The sequence below is a fragment of the Pan paniscus genome, chromosome 17 (genome assembly GCF_029289425.2).
Source record: "Pan paniscus chromosome 17, NHGRI_mPanPan1-v2.0_pri, whole genome shotgun sequence".
In the NCBI taxonomy this organism is placed as follows: domain Eukaryota; kingdom Metazoa; phylum Chordata; class Mammalia; order Primates; family Hominidae; genus Pan; species Pan paniscus.
In genome coordinates, this window is record NC_073266.2 from 70,730,842 (window position 1) to 70,748,426 (window position 17,585).

The following is a 17,585-nucleotide window of genomic DNA, read 5'->3' on the forward strand; positions in this document are numbered from 1 at the left end:
TGGAGTGTAGTTTGTAAGAGTCTAATGTCCAATTCACTGATTGCACAGAATGAGTGCCATTTCTACTTTAATGTGCTTCCTTGATAACAGTTTTGGTGTTTTATGTCTCCAGAATATAGAGGTTGATGGACTATCTTATAAACTGGAAGGCCTGAAAAAATTCACCGAATATAGTCTTCGATTCTTAGCTTATAATCGCTATGGTCCGGGCGTCTCTACTGATGATATAACAGTGGTTACACTTTCTGACGGTAAGTTAAAAACAGTGAAACTCCTTTTACATATTTGACATAATATTGACAATAATGACATAATATTGCACATATATCATATATTCCATTTTCAAGGCTTCCTGACTAAAATTTTATGGACTATTACAGTTAAATGTAAACTTTCTATCAAGATATATACTCCCAGCTGGGTGTGGTAGTTCACACAGGTAATCCTAGCACTTTAAGAGACTGAGGCAGGAGGATGAGTTGAGCCTAGGAGTTCAAGACCCACCTGAACAACATAGTGAGACCCTATCTCTGTAAATGTTTTTTTTTTTTTTTTTTTTTTTTAATTAACTGGATATGGTGGCATGCACCTGCGATCCCAGCTACTTGGGAGGCTTAGTATGGAGGATCACTTGAGCCTGGGAGTTCAAGACTGCAGTAAGCCGTGATCGTTCTATTGCACTCCAGCCTGGGCAACAGAGTAAGACCCTTTCTCCAAATTAAATAAATATATATGTATATACGTATATACATATATATATACACATATATATGTATATACGTATATACATATATATACACATATATGTATATACGTATATACATATATACACATATATATGTATATATGTATATACATATATACACACATATGTATATATGTATATACATATATACACACATATGTATATATGTATATACATATATACACATATATATGTATATACATATATACACATATATATGTATATACATATATACACATATATATGTATATACATATATACACATATATATGTATATACATATATATGTGTATATATGTATATACATATATATATACATATATATATATATACTCTTGAGTCAGTATATACTAATAGGTAAGCCTCAAAATGTGACTATTGACTAAGAGCTAAAATTATTTTGTGTATTTTTTATTTCTTTACATTTTCTAATACACATTCGTGCATGTGTGGATTGATTTTGATTGGCATGTTTTATTCCCCCATCTAAAAGTGTGCAGATGATTAAAGGTGTAAATGATAGACAATCCCCCTATATTTACCTCTTAATTAGAAAATATATCAAAAGGAATTAGGCCAAATAAGCTGATATTAAAATTTAAAGTATTAAAATTGAGCATGAGAAATGTGTATGTTGCCTACTAAATGGAAGAATAGACACAAACACAAACATTTGAGACAAGAAGTGCAGTGACTCAATTGGGCTTCACTACCCCTTTGTTCCTGGGCTCAAGGGCTTTTCTTTTCTTTTCCTTTTTTGGAAACGGAGTCTCGCTCTGTCACCCAGGTTGGCATGCAGTGGTGCAGTCTCAGCTCACTACAACCTCCACCTCTCGGGTTTAAGCGATTCTCCTGCCCCCAGCCTCCTGAGTACCTGGGATTACAGGTGCATGCCACCACCCCTGGCTAGTTTTTGTATTTTTAGTAGAGACAGAGTTTCACCATGCTGAGCAGGCTGGTCTGGAACTCCTGACCTCAAGTGATCCAACCGCCTTGGCCTCACATAGTGCTGGGATTACAAGCGTGAGCCACTGCACCCAGCCTCAAGGGATTTTCCTGCCAAAGCCTCCCGAGTAGCTGGAACTACAGGCATAGGCCACAGCACCCAGCTAATATTTTTATTTTTTGCAGAGGCAGGGTCTCACTTTGTTGCCCAGGCTAGACCTGTTTTTGAATGCCATAAAAGAGAGGAACAAATCTTAATAAAGAGAATAAATTTGACAAAATAATGGCCAGGGGAAACTAGAAACCTAACTGCTAGATGATCATGAAAGGTTGGGACATTTTATAAAAAGTGAAAATAAAATACATCAAAGTATATGATGTGGGGCCAATGAAAACTCAGGCAGGTGCAGAAATGTAGCGATAGGCCCTTGTGAATATTAAGAAAGGCCACAAGCTAGCTCTTTTCAGTAACAGTTTCCATTTGGTGTGTTTAATTCTATAAATTATTTATCTTTTTAATTAAAAAATGACTTTAGCTTGTGATTTCTTGACATCTATCATTGTTTATTCTGGGAAAGTACCTGGGTGTACATTTCACACAATATCAGTGAAATGAGGAAGGGCATGCATATTATTAAGGACAGTACAAAGAGAACACAGGAATAATGCTCATTTGCAAATTCAACTTTAAAATGTATTTTATATGTAATACCACTTTGGTATCATTTTTAATGTAATTCTTATGCCCATCCATCCAATTCTGTTATTGAAGACAGAACAGAATATTTATTGGTAGAATAAATTACTTCACAACTTATAATTATAAAAATAAAAGAAAAACAAATGAAAGTGAATGTTTTACATAATTTATGTAGATTTCATTCACTCTGAACTGTAATACTGTGGCCTGATTCTCCACTTTGGTTTTAAATGTCATAAATGAGAAAGATAGATTATTATTCATTAGTCCAAGAATTATCTTCTGGAAGTGTTACAATGTTTAGGACTTAGAAAGTGTCTGTCAGTATAAAAAAAGAATTTCGTGACCCTAACCCCAATAAACGTCACTGTGCAAAGGACACCAAATTCTCTCTCTCAAATGCACTGAAAGGAGATAGCAAGGACTTTATAAGCTTCTTAGAGTGGACACCGTGACCTCATTTGCATTCATTTTTACAATCAACTCATCTCTTTTAATGTCCAACACAAATCTGTGGCTCTTGGCTTTCATTTCCTTATTATCCAGTTCCTTTCTGTGTACTTCAATCTTATGTCTCCTCCTCTGTCCTGAAGCTGTTCATGCTGAGGTCATATATCACATTGAGTTGTATTTAATCACATTTAATAGTCACCTGCTTCCCAGTCTTCAGTCATGGAGCACTCTTCTTTGTTAACTTTGTGTATGTTGTAACAGGTGGATGTTGTGAAAATTAAATGGGCTGATCTGTGTAAACATCTAACAAAGTGTATGACATTTAAGTGTTTAATAAACATTATCTCTACCAATGTGTACTTCACTTTTTCTCGTTATATTAATATTGCATGCCCCTAAATATGAGGTATGCTGTTATATTCATCTCTGTTTTCTTCCTGAGTAAATATTTATTGAATTAATTAGACAGCTCAGTCAAAACTGTGCAAATTTCTGTATGCAAAGGCTTATCTTTAGGATTTCCCATTTGTGGAACTAATTTGATATATTAATTTAATATATGACTGTGTCTAAATGCATCTGTATTATAGTGAACATAATAATTATTTTCATATCAGGAGTCTTACCATAAAAAATATATTGAGGCATAGAAAATTTTTTTAAAAAGCAAAAGTTAAGTGTAAATACATTTCTTCCAATTTCATTACTTTATGTTTTTTTTCCCTGTTCTACTGGGATGCTTGTAAAGATCTTTGTCCAGATGAGCTGTCATCTCTAATTTAGCTCGGCTTTATTTTCTGAGTAGAAACCTTATTTTTTATTCAAATTCCTCCACCCAGAAAACCATTGGTTTACAATGAGCCATTTTTTTCACACACTGAGATTATACAGCATATGGTCATTAAATAATTTTGCCAATTTGTTCCAAAATACTGTCTTTTGCACTAGTTGGCATAGGTAAGTCACTAAGAGCTGTTATGAATGAATGAGCCATTGAAAGTTTCCATGCCAGCTTGTCCTGTGTCCAAGTGCAGAAGGACCTGATTTCATAGGCAACATAAGAATGTGCTTATTATTTTTATGAATGTTATTAATATTTCTTGAATACTTACTAATGGAAGGCCCTGATCCAAGTACTTTGCCTTTACCTTTCATCCTCACAATACTACTATAATTTTCCGTACTTTACAGATGACAAAACTAAGTCAGAAAGAGTTCACAACAGGTGGTAAGCAGCAGAGCCAGACCACATAAGCTGGTAAATTCAGAGGCAAGATTCATTGTGGAAACATGTTTCTTTTATTCTGTGATAAGTGCCTTTAAAGGAAAATGCTTATAATTAAATATGAATTACTGGCCAGGCATGGTGGCTCACTCTTGTAATCCCAGCACTGTGGGAGGCCCAGGCGGGCAGATCACAAGGTCAGGAGATCTAAAGCATCCTGGCTAACATGGTGAAACCCACTCTCTACTAAAAATACCAAAGAATTAGCCGGGCGTGGTGGCGGGCGCCTGTAGTCCCAGCTACTCGGGAGGCTGAGGCAGGAGAATGGCGTGAACCCAGGAGGTGGAGCTTGCAGTGAGCCGAGATCGTGCCTCTGCACTCCAGCCTGGGTGACAGAGCGAGACTCTGTCTCAAAAATAAAATAAAATAAAATAAATATAAAATAAATATGAATTACTGCTGGGCAGTAATTACACTTGTAATCCCAGAACTTTGGGAAGCTGAGGTGGGTAGATCACTTGAGGCCAGAAGTTCGAGAACAGTCTGGCCAACATAGTGAAATTCTGTCTCCAATAAAAATGTAAAAGTTAGCCAGGTATGGTGGTGCACACCTGTTACCCCAGCTACTCGGAAGGCTGAGGCAGGAGAATCACTTGTACCTGGGAGGCGGAGGTTGCAGTGAGCCTAGATCACACCACTGCATTCCAGCCTGGGCAACAGAGAGAGATTCTGTCTCAAAATAAATTAGAATTATTTTGGTCTATAAATTCTGTGTACATGGCAGCATACATTTGCTGAGGGGAGGAATTGAAGTGCCTGTGCCTTGGGAGACTCATTTACAATTATGGGGACTTGATCTGTCCTACAAAATACCTCATCTCCATGAGTTTCAAGCCAACATCCTTCTCCATATTGAGGGAAGTTTCCAGCCCCACCTCTGATTGGCTTGAATGGACCTATTTATTTTAAATAATAAATTATTTGACATTTTGAAGAGAAAAGTGTTCTTTCACTTCTGCCTCATGAAACAAGAAGCGTCTTGGGAAGACAAATATAGAAAAGAACAATCGATATGGATTCTCTTCACTTTCACCTAGCCCTAGCATCTATTGTAGCTATCTATCTCCAAATAATATGGAAATTGATAGTGAGAAGGAGGGAGTAGGAACTGATAACTAAAAATACTGTAGAAAAAATTCTCTACTCTCCTCCCTGACATGACAACAATAGCCAGTGTGCTATCAGTGGAAAGTTAGAGAAGAAATGTGCACTGTAAAAAAATACAGAAAAACTACCTCCATACCATTACAAAAGGACTTTTAGCAGAATTGTATTGTATTGCCTTTCAATTCTTGTTTTGTTTTGTTTTTTTTTTGAGACAGAGTCTCACTCTCTTGCCCAGGGTGGAGTGCAGTGGCACAACCTCAGCTCACTGCAGCGGCACAACCTCAGCTCACTGCAGCCTCCGCCTCCCAGGTTCAAGTGATTCTCCTGCCTCAACCTCTGGAGTAGCTGGGACTACATGAGTGTACCCACACGCCGGCTAATTTTTGTATTTTTAATAGAGATAGAGTTTCACCATATTTGCCAACCTGGTCTCGAACTCCTGACCTCAAGTGAGCCACCTCCCTCAGGCTCCCAAAGTGCTGGGATTACAGGTGTGAGCCACCATGCCCAGCTTGCCTTTCAATTCTTAATACAGAAAACAGCCCTGATGCTTATAAAATTGTGGTAGCTACAGATAAAAGAACACATATATATATCTATCCTCTTAAAGTTTTCTTGGCTTTCTAGAAATAAGGAGTTAAATGCCACTTGTAAACTCAAATGAAAGTGACATTTAAGGGTTGCATATCAGCTAGAACAGTACCTACAACAGAACACATAATAAATGTTACCTTCTCTTTCTTCCAAAATTCAATTATCTATCAAAAATTCAGTTAGTAATTGATATTATGTTTGGATACTAATTGATCAAAAAGTGAGTGTAATATTATTAGAAACATATAGCATGACATGTCAGTATTACAACATTAAATATAAACTAGAAATATTCTTTCATGTTTAAGAAGTGACTCGGCCGGGTGTAGTGGCTCACTCCTGTAATCCCAGCACTGTGGGAGGCCGAGGCGGGTGGATCACGAGGTCAGGAGTTTGAGACCAGCCTGACCAACATGGTGAAACCCCGTCTCTACTAAAAATGCAAAAGTTAACTGGGCGTGGTGGTGGGCGCCTGTAGTCCCAGCTACTTGGGAGGCTGAGGCAGGAGAATGGTGTGAACCCAGGAGACGAAGATTGCAGTGAGCTGAGATCGTGCCACTGCCCTCCAGCCTGGGTGACAGAGCGAGACTCCATCTCAAAAAAAAAAAAAAAAAAAAAAAGAAGTGACTGAATATCACTTAATATTAAGACATTATTTCCAAACTTTGCTTTTAAAGGATAACATTTTTGGAAGTTTGTGAAATTATATGATATAGAGCATGTTATTTTATTCTACAAATGGTACTTCAATTTAAAAAACTAAATTGTAATTTTTATGTCAATAATTATAACATTTAGAATAGAATAAATAATAATACAAGTACAATTTATACTTTAACTTAAAAATAAATTTACAAAACAAAACTTGGGACCAAACCCTGAATATGGAACCATTTTTATTATAATTTATAAACTTTCTATTAATATATTTATTCAGCAACTATTTACTGAGTGTACACCATGTGCCTTCAACTCTTCCTGATACTGGTGATACAACATCAAAATGAATAAATATCTTTTTCCTTATTGGGATTACATTCTGTATTTAATTTTAAAATCAGAATAAGAACCTCAAAAAATTAAATAACATTTTATAAATTGTGGAATATTTTTGAAAGAATACTTGCTGAGTTAATTCATGAAAAACAAGCAGATGAGCATTTTGTCAGAAACTACACTGGCTGCAACCTTCATCAGGCACTAAGATCAGAAGTTCAAAATCAAAATAAAAAAAAAAAGATTTCATTTTCTGTTATTCCCAGAAAGGTCTAGAACTATATAAGTAAGTACTCATTTGCTCATTCAATCATTAATTCAGTAAATATTAATTGAATGTCAGTTTGGAAGATAAAAGATTAATCAGTGACACATCATGTCTTCATGATAATTACTATTTAGAAGATAAATTCAGAGTATGGCATAAATAAATTCATGGTCAGATGTAAGTACTCTATAGAAAAACATAGATTTTTTTCCAAATTCTAGTAAAAGAAGGGGAAAGATGTCAAAAATGGCCCTTAGATTCTTGAAAATGCCTGAGAACTTTTCTATTAAACTCATCTATTTGTGAGGAACAAGGATAGGGACTACTCACTTTATAGATTTATATGTGTTAACAATTTATTGAATGCTACTTCTATTCCTATTATGGGGCAAAAAGCTTTATTTCATTTATTTTTCATCCCAGACATCTAGAGTAGTTCCTGACACATAAAAGCCATTCAATAAGTGGTTGTTTTTAAATTACTCACATGATAGAATATTCACTTTTTTGGTAGAGTAAATATTTATTATAAGTATTAAAAGAGAGTTGTATATGTTCTTCCTTCTATAAAGGAGTAGTTAAATAAAAATGTAGGCAAGAAAAACAAAATACTGTACCTAGAAACTCTACAAAGAAAAATATACTGCTGCTTTGCTAATAGAATTGACTCATCAAGTGCCATTTGCAACCTGCTTGTATTTATCACATAAGGTTTAATTTTACACAGCTAAAAGAACTGAGAAGTATTTCTTCTTTTCACTTTTTAAGAGCTAATAAAGTTTGCATCACAGGGATTAAGAAACCTGGGTGACCATTAGAATGACATATTTTATCATAAAATTATGCAGATTCTGAAATGTGCAATATCTTAAGCCTTTAAAACTACTCTAAGAAATCTCCTGTGTGTTTTTATTGGTTTCTCTGGGAAAGTTATCACAAGAGGGCTGTAATTAAATGGTGGTGTTTGGTATCACTGCCCGTGTTCTCTTGCATAACAGTTTTGGGGGCTCCCTACATTGGTAAGTTAACTGGCTAGCGAAATGAGAAAAAAAAATAGACAAATACAGTTATTTTTCATCTCTCCAAAAATTTTTGAAGTACTACCTCGGTTAACCTACCTAATTGTCATTATAAACTATATAAACAAAACCACACTCTCTTTTTACTAGACAGGTGGTATTTTTCTTTCAAGATTTTGGCAGTAACTGTGACAATTTGTTTGATTCCTTTTAGTGCCAAGTGCCCCGCCTCAGAACGTCTCCCTGGAAGTGGTCAATTCAAGAGTAAGTTGGCTAAATGTTCACTACTCCATTACCTATCAAGATTACCTATCATGTATAACCTTCACTCACCCAACTGCTGTCTTGAGTACAGGATAGTGGCTTCCATGTGCAGAAATGTTCTGGAACAACACAGCAAGTGACATTGATCCCACATCCTCTTCCGTCAGACTTAAGTAAATTAAATGAAATATTTGTCTACTTCTAAACAAATATTTTGATTTACAAATATTAAACAAACATTGATTTTGTGAATGTTTTAGTGGCCAAAGGCCATTCCATAAGGAAACAAAGACATCTGCTTCGTCTATATTCACCAGTCTATCATATAGCAATGATGATGTGCTAGATGAGGAAATTGAAATAATTAGGAGAAAGAAAGACTGTTTCCTAACACATTACTTAGAATTGAATATTTCATCATCATCCCCATTCTTCCTTTATAAATGTAGTCATTGAAGGCCATTCTTGAACTTCAATACAGTTATATTTATGTAGCGATGTTACCTAGTTGTTAGAACTTTCCTGGCCTGGAATGTTGCTATGACTTCCAAAAGAGCTCAACTTAGGCTAGTATTGCTGAAGTAGCCTAATGCCAGAGGTCAGTTTTCTAGAAACATGTCATTATTTCAAGTGACTCAGGGTTGGAAATAAGCCAAGGCCACCTAGTAGAGTATAACAAATGAGGATTCACCTGGTTTGACCCTGTCACCACCTGGCCACTATGCTTGGACCCCCAGTTAGGTACTTCTCATGTGAGGAAATTGGCCTAAATGATTTCTAAGCTCTGGGAGACAGCAGAGAAATGATACAGGTCTTAGAAAAAGTCATACTCTGGGTTTTAAATCTAGCTTTCTCTTTCCATAACTATTTGGTCTTAGCAAAGTTTTCAACCTTAGCAAACCTCTTTCTGTGTTTAAGTATCCTAAGAATTACTATCTTCCTTATTGACTTATCATGAGAAAGTAATAGTAAAATGTATGCGATGAATCTGACTTGATAGTGATCCCTTCATTCCATGTGCAAATGCCTTGTCATATTTTGTAAAAAATCTATGAGGAAGCCATATCTTGTGATGTTAATTGGATTTGTCTCAGTCAAATGAATTTATCTTTTGAAGCAAGTGAATGCATTATTCTCTTATACTTTTAGGCAATATGTTGGATAAGAACTATTAAAGCAAACATAAAATTAGAAGAAAATAACTAAACTTAGTGGAAAAAATGAGCTAAAGCAAAATAATCAAAAATTAACATAACCCTACAAATGACATTTTTATCTGCAACAACACTGCTTTAGAGATGCGCCACTTAAATTAAGAGATTGCCAAGTCAAAGTCAAGTAGATTTTTACAATTATTGTATGTTGTTAATGAATGAAACTTGGGAAACATATTGTAGTGTCTCTTGTTTAACAATTCATCATTGTTAGAATCCTCACTCACTTTATATTTTTCCTCCAGGACAGAATATAGAAATTGATATACAAGCTATTTTGTGTTTGTGTGTTCATACCCTTTAAGAGTGTACTCCAGGAAAAGATGAATGTTTTCATCTGAAATGTGTATAAGGCATTACTGAATGACCCTGGATGCTAACTGTATTTGAATATGGATGTACTTTACTGAAGAGGGAATTCCTGGATTGCAAAATTGACTATATATATTATACACACACACACACACACACACACATATACACACACACACACACACAAATATCACAGCTTCTACTCTTCTCTAATTTGCTTGCTTGCAGCAAGCAAATACAAACACTTCTACTTCTATCCTCTTGTAGTTGATATCTGGAACATTGCACTGCTAGAAAGTTTAAATTATTCATTCACTTTTCAGAATGAAAATAGTATGCCCAGGCACTGGAAAGTCACACTCCCTCTCTCCTTTTCCTCTCTCTGATCTTATTTCATAGCTTCTAAGAAACTATGAATTATAAATTTTTATCTCAGACTGTTTTCAACAGAAAAGAAACTGGATGATCAAAACACCACTTTTTGCATTCTCAGTGTATTGATTCAGACAAAGGCAAATGTAATACTCTATTTTGATATTTGTCTTTTCTTTGAAATAGATGAAAAGTTTTAAAATATATTAATGTTTACCCCTGACTGTTACCATTTCGAGGAACAAACTGTATTTAAAAAGAAACATTATAGTTGAATAAATAATGTGTTCTTTTTTAATACTAACAGAATTCCAGGGTGTTTTTATTTTTTTTTTATTTTTTAGAGACAAGGTCTTTCTTTGTTGCCCAGGTTGGAGTGCAGTGACACAACCATGACTTACTGCAATCTTGAACTCTTAGGCTCAAGTGATCCTCTTGACTCAGACTCTAGCATAGCTGGTACTACAGGCACGCAACCACCATGACTGGCTAATTCATTTTTGTGTTTTTTGAAAGACAGGGTCTCATTATGTTCCCTAGGCTGGTATCAAAGTCCTGACCTCAAGCTATCCTCCCACCTTGGCCTCACAAAGTGCTGAGATTACAGGCATGAGTGACCATGCTCAATTCATGAATTTTTTACGTAATTTATTTTACTTGGGATTTTAAGATGGAAGAGAACACACTTTGAAAACTTATTCTATGTCATATTTGTAAATATAGAACACAATTGATTTTTTTATTGATAGTAAATGAAATAACTTGGTGCAACTAACATTTTTGCAGAAAGATTATTAGGATCTCTGTACATAAAACTGAGGGGTTGTTATAAGACATATGATCACAATCTAGGTACTCGTTAAGGTCTTGGTCACCCATAAGCCAACTGGACCCAGAAATCATGTTCCATAATAATTAAGCAGAGAAGTCTTTACACATCTAGATAATGGAACCAAGAACAAAATTCTCTTACTGTATCATTCTTGAAAACCCAGTATGGTAGAATATTTTTACAAAGTTGTAATAGCAGAACAGATTAGATTCCTTTTCTACAAGCTAACTATGAACACAATTTTTTTGTTGTACTAATGGCTTGACTTACACATGTTACATGTCAGGTGAAACTGGGTCATAATGAGATGGTTATTTCTCATACAAAATTTTGTTACAAGAAATAGTATCTTTTCCAGAAAAAGATAATGGTTTATGAAATGGACTTTAAAATGTTACGTTTTATTAGGAAGACTTTTTATAAGAATAATTTCCTTAAGAATTTAATTTGAAATTTGATGATTATTCAATTATTATTGATTCAATTATTATATATTTCAAATACATGCTACAACTTAATTAGTTGGCTGGAACATAAAGGATACATTTACAGAATGCAGAGAGCTAATGTTGGGACACAAATATTAATACTTCCCTATGTTTCAATCTAAAAGTTCTGATGAGTAATAATGTTTAGAGAATGATAGAATTTAAGTTGCTTGGGTCCTTTTATTAACTCTTTGAACCTGTGAAAAGTCACGTGTCTCAGTTTTATTTATTCAACACTTACTCTGTACCTGTTTTAATGTCATACATAATAAGGAATGTGATCTAGAATTTGCCTTCATGCAGCTCACAGTTGGGTAGGAAAACGTGAAAGAACATTCACTGTTCCTCTAGCCACTTTAATCTGTTGAACCTTTCAAAGTTGACATTATTTTCTCATTTTAAAATGAGAGAGCTGGATAGAGAATCTCTAAAATCTCCTGTGGCTTCAAACATCTGTGCCTGTGTTTCTAACCATTATACCTTTTCTCAACCATTTTACCATTAAAGAATTAGCGAAAACACAAATCAATTTCAGTATACCAGTCAACTCACTAGTTCAGATAAATATTGACTGAGCACTACAGAGTGATTGCAAGGAATGAAGTATTAACTCCCCTTTCCCCCCAAAACCCCAGTATATTATGAGGCATAGATCATTGTTCAGATTTAGATTTTTAAATGCAAATTGATGGATTCCTCTCATTATATCACCTCACACCTCTCTGCTGTTGAAATCCTTATTCTTGAACACCAGATGCATCTATGTGAATGTCTTTTTGTTGCATTCCTAAAAGCTGGTACTCAGTCACTCACAATCTGATATTGTACATGGTGCCTTCAAAGCAACCGAAGAAAAAGTTTCTAGTGCCTTCCTACGTCTTAAAGTGTCTCACTCTCCCTTGTTTCAGCACAACTTGGCATGCTTAAATAACTCAAGCCTGAGTTCAGCAATCATATGATTTCCTTTATGCAAAAACTATACAGTAGGAGAACAGCAAGTTTCTACTCTGCAAAGCAAACTGATCATTTTTAACAGATATTTTAACATTCTTTGTGTGTGTTTGTGTGTAACAAGACAGAGGAAATCTAAGTGTATTATGGGATAACTGCAGAAGGACATGCTTTTGAGGATGTGGTGCAACTTGTTGGATTTTGATGGAAGTCTCTATACCCTGTCATTGGGCTAGTGATGCTTCTCTTATTAGCCAAGTCCATAGCCAAGTGGGTGGCTGAGTGAGTCATTTGCATATGACTCCTAGTGGGAAGGGAGGAGATGGGGAAAAGCTGGAGGCATGGAAAAAATGTGAGTTATGATATTAAATTGCAGATCCTCTGTGTCTGGGGTATGTGTATGTGTGTATTCAGTTTTGTATTTTTTTTCTGAAATTGGGGTTATCTTCTCTTGGTCATTCAGAAGGGGTTTCAGTTCACACACCTCCCTGCTGCGTGACAATCTCTCTGAAAACATACTTTTAGAAAAGGGGTCTGGACCCACTTCTCTGCTTTCACCATTCTTCTAGTCAATGTTCATTTCTCTCCTGTGTGTTGTATGGAGTCATAGGCCTCAGGCAGCCCATGGAAAAACATGCTTCTTCATGTTTCCCTAAGTCCTTTATAAAATACACTTTGGCTGCTGAGTTCCTGCACCCAGAGCTCTGAGCCCTCTCCTCACAAATGTAGTAGGTTTAAAAAATGGATTTGGTGAAGAGAAAGAGGATATATATGAGACTGCAGATGATTGTATTTATTTAAAGATAAACTAGAACCAGCATTTGCTTATTAATGAACAATTTAAATACAACAATGTTGACTCTCACAAGCTTAACAGTGACACTTGTCCTCAATCATAACACAGAGCATTTCTGCCTGAGCATAGTATTTGCCCTAGTTATCCATCCATTTATTTCAAGTAGGTGTAGATCTCTTATATTTATTTTAGTTATTGATTCCTTCATCTGTTCATTACATGGTGATTTTTCAGCATAGATAATGTCCAGGGAACTATGATTGAAAGTTTTAGGAAGGGTGGGGAGTAGGAGCATAATTGTAAGGAAGGCAATATTTCCTGGGGGCTCTTACAGTCTAGTCTTTCTGTTTGGAATTTGTAGGAAAGACTAGACTGGATATAAATGATTATATTACATAAGAATCAGATAATTTGTAAGAATCTGTGAGACTCCCTTAAGGATAAGACTGTGTTTGGTCTATAATTTGGGTAGAACTCATCTTCAGATCTCTTCCTTCCTGTCTTTTTACTTAATAGATCCTTTTTTATTGTGGTAAAACAACTTTATATAAAATTTACCATTTTTTAATTTAATTTAATTTTTAAATTAAATACAAATTTAAGCATTTGTAAATGTGCAGTTTAAATGTGGTAAGTACATTCACATTGTTGTACATCTATCACCAGCTTCCATCTCTAGAATATTTTCCATCTTCCCAAACTAAAACTTAGTATCTATTCACCAGTAAGTCCCCATTTCCCCACACAGTCATAGATGTTTGAAGCCACGAGATTTTAGACATTCTCTATCCAGCCGTCTCATTTTATCAATGAGAAAATAATGTCAACTTTGAAAGGCTGCAACAGATTAAGTGTGGCTAGATGAAAAGTGAACGTTCTTTCACATGTTTTCTTACCCAACTGTGAGCTCCATGAAGGCAAATTCTGGATCACATTCCTTATGTGGGAATGTGAGAGGAAATGGGGAGTTATTGGTGAATAGATACTAAGTTTTAGTTTGGGAAGATGAGTTCTACCCAATTACAGAATCCCTGGCAACCACTATTTTACTTTTCGTATCCCACCTTACTTTATAAATGAGCAAAGAAACCAATTCATCAAAAAATTAATTTCCCTTTTGCTTCATTTAATTGAGAAATAAAACAGTTTTCCAATTTTAGATCCCCTTTCTTATAGAGAAATGAAAAATTTAATGAATCAGTGGTCAAGAATACAGACAGATGCTTTAATTGGCTAGGAAGAGATGCCTCACTTCCCATTATTGCCAGTGCTTTCAGAATACTTCCGTTCCAAAATTCCACATTTATAAATTGTTTTTAGAAAATCTGCTGAAAAAGCCAACTGTCATATTTAATAAGAGGAAACCAGAAACATAAACATAGGATTGTTCCAAAGAAACTGTAAATGACATAATTTTGTCTCATATTCCATCAGAATTTAGACCAGAGCTCCTGACCAGTTGCTAAATTGATTCTTAGACTTTTTTTGAAGTTCCAAAAACTCAACAGTTTACGCCTTTTTTCAGTGAAATTACAGTCAATGAATAAAGATCAACCATGAATTAGAGGAATAATAAAATAGTCAATTAATGGATAACTAGTTTTTAAACAACATAAATGCATCATTCCAACTTAAATGCTTTCTGTAATTAAGTTGAATAAGAGAATACTCTGCAAATTTGCAAATTCAAAGCATATCTTTGTATTACACTATCACTCATTTTCTCAGAGCAGCCCTTCCTAAAGTCTATTTGAGAGAATACTTACCTTTTTCTTTTTTCTTTTTCTTTTTTTTTTTTTTGAAATGGAGTCTTGCTCTGTCACCCAGGCTGCAGTGCAGTGGTGTGATCTCAGCTCACTGCAACCTCTGCCTTCTGGGTTCAAGCAATTCTTCTGTCTCAGCCTCCTGAGTAGCTGGGACTACAGGCATGTGCCACCATGCCTGGCTAATTTTTTATTTTTTTTTAGTAGAGACAGGGTTTCACCATATTGTCCAGGCTGGTCTTGAATTCCTGACCTCGTGATCCGCCCGCCTCGGCCTCCCAAAATGCTAAGATTACAGGCGTGACCCACCATGCCCGGCCTTTGGTACTTTCCCAAGAAACAAGGTTTCTATGGCTTAAAAAATTGTGAGAAATATGTGAGGTTTCCTATTGGAGATATTAAAGGCTATGAGAAGTATTTGTTTAACTCAGCTTTTTTACCAATTGTTTTTTCTACAAAAACATTTTAGATGAAATACAAACTTTAAAACTCTGTCAAAGTTACTTAACGTCATTATAACGTTACAAATGAGAACAATGTACTCCATAAATTGAAGAACCTCATCTTCCTCCAAAAATACCTTCTTATCTCAATTAATTTAAAATAATAATATATATTAAGTGAAAAAATAAATTTATGGAAAGCAGAAGTGAATCAAGAAATAGTTATAAAGGACATTTATGCATAACTAGAATAGGATATTGAGAACCTTCTGTGACATCTGTTAGAAGATTTGAATAAGTTAGAGACATGATTAAATCTCCATGTCAATATGAATTTTTATTAATGTAAATAGGACTTAGGAAAACATTTTCTAGACTTTTCTCATCTTTCATATTTTATATACATAAAATACATCATTTTTCTGTTGTGTTTTGAGAATGTTATATTTTTGTCTTTTCCAATTTATTGCAGTCACTGCCATTGAGTATACTTGCACAAAGGATTTTGACAAAAAGAGATTAAAATATATGATAGAATACCATTCTCTTTTGAGTTCTAGCCTCACTTTAATATGACCTTATAATTTATACTTCATCACACACATTTCTAATGGCTCCATTTCTGCTTGGCTCTGAAGGCAAAGCTCACTTTAGCCTTTCCATGAAGTTTAATGAGATTTCCCTCAAGTCATGCATTTTTGAAAAGTGGGAGGTTTAATAATGGGCTTAAATTAAATGAACTTAGGTCTAGTGATAAGGTCTCTGATTTTAATTTAGTTCATGGAAGTTGCCCTTATAGTTGGAATGGTTGATTAGTTAGAAGACATGAATAAGTTCAGCCCTACCAGTAGGTAAAAGCAGTTGCTAACTATGTGATTTGATTTTAAAGATGTTGAACCATTCACCCATGTGCAAAAACTTTATTCAGTAGTATAGTTTTGAATGTTATTTATATTATAAAACAACTTTTAAAATGCAAGCAATTTATTGAAAGATTTAACACATTAACATGAGCTATTGTAGTCAATATTCTAGACACACATTCAATGAATACCAAATTATAACTGTAATAATGGCAGTAACCTTTCCCAAAGGTATTTTGTGCCTGGCAATGTGCTAAGCAATGAAAGCGGAATTTCATTTATTGCTTTTAATAATCCTATAAGATATTATAAAACTAATTCTGAAATACCAATTTTGAACTGTGCTTGTTGCTAGAAAAGCTATAACAAAAGCAATCAAATGCCTTCTTTTCTAGAGCTTACTTATATTCTAATACATGGAAATAGACTTATAAACAAATTAATTAACAATTGACACAAGGGAGTGGTAAGTTCTGTGAAGAAAATCAAGAACAGTCATGCGATAGAATTTGAGGACCTCATTTAAATCAGATTGTCAGGGAAGGAACTCTTAAGGAGATGAGCTGAGGCGTGAATAGAAAAGGATCAGCTTTGTGCACACTCAGAGTAACATATTTCAAGTGATGCCAACAACTAGGGCAAAAGCAGTAAGGAGGGAACTATCTTTGCATGACTGTGAAGCTGAAATGAGAATAGAATAGAAGATGGATTGCTGGGTTGCGGCCAGATCTGGCGGGGCTTTGTAGGGTGTGGTAAAAGTTGGGATTTCATTCTATGGACAATGTAAAGCATTTTGAAAGGAGAGTAATCAGATTCACCTTTTTTAAGAATTACACTGACTTCTGTGGGAAAATTATCAGGGGGTGGAACGTAGAGGAAGCAGGAAGACCAGTTAAGAGACAACCAAGTGCTCCATGTGAGATCATGTAGCAGGAACCTAGGAGTCATAGGAGGTGATGGAGAGGGAAGTAGAAACAATCAGGGTCTGTGCTGGATCTAGAGCCAACAAAATTGGTTATTGGATTATAGGGCAGAAGGCAGAGCAAGATCAAGGATATAGAGTAGATTTTTGGCTATAAAATGTAAGCAGATTGTGGAGCTACTTAATGAGATAAGATTTGGTTTAGGGAACAATCACTTTTGGACATTTTGAATTCGAGATAGCTATTAAATAT

General features: G+C 35.0%; 1 protein-coding gene across 5 annotated transcripts in view; it reads left to right on the top strand.

Annotated features, from left to right (window-relative positions):
- The window catches only part of DCC (DCC netrin 1 receptor), a 1,195,251-nt gene that overhangs the window by 866,212 nt on the left and 311,454 nt on the right, over positions 1-17,585 (top strand). For all 5 annotated transcript variants that reach the window (XM_034943737.3, XM_003827228.5, XM_034943736.3 and 2 more), the window contains 2 exons: positions 113-251; positions 8,327-8,376. In XM_034943737.3, the coding sequence (XP_034799628.2) occupies positions 113-251; positions 8,327-8,376 (189 nt within the window). The remainder of the gene's footprint in view (positions 1-112; positions 252-8,326; positions 8,377-17,585) is intronic.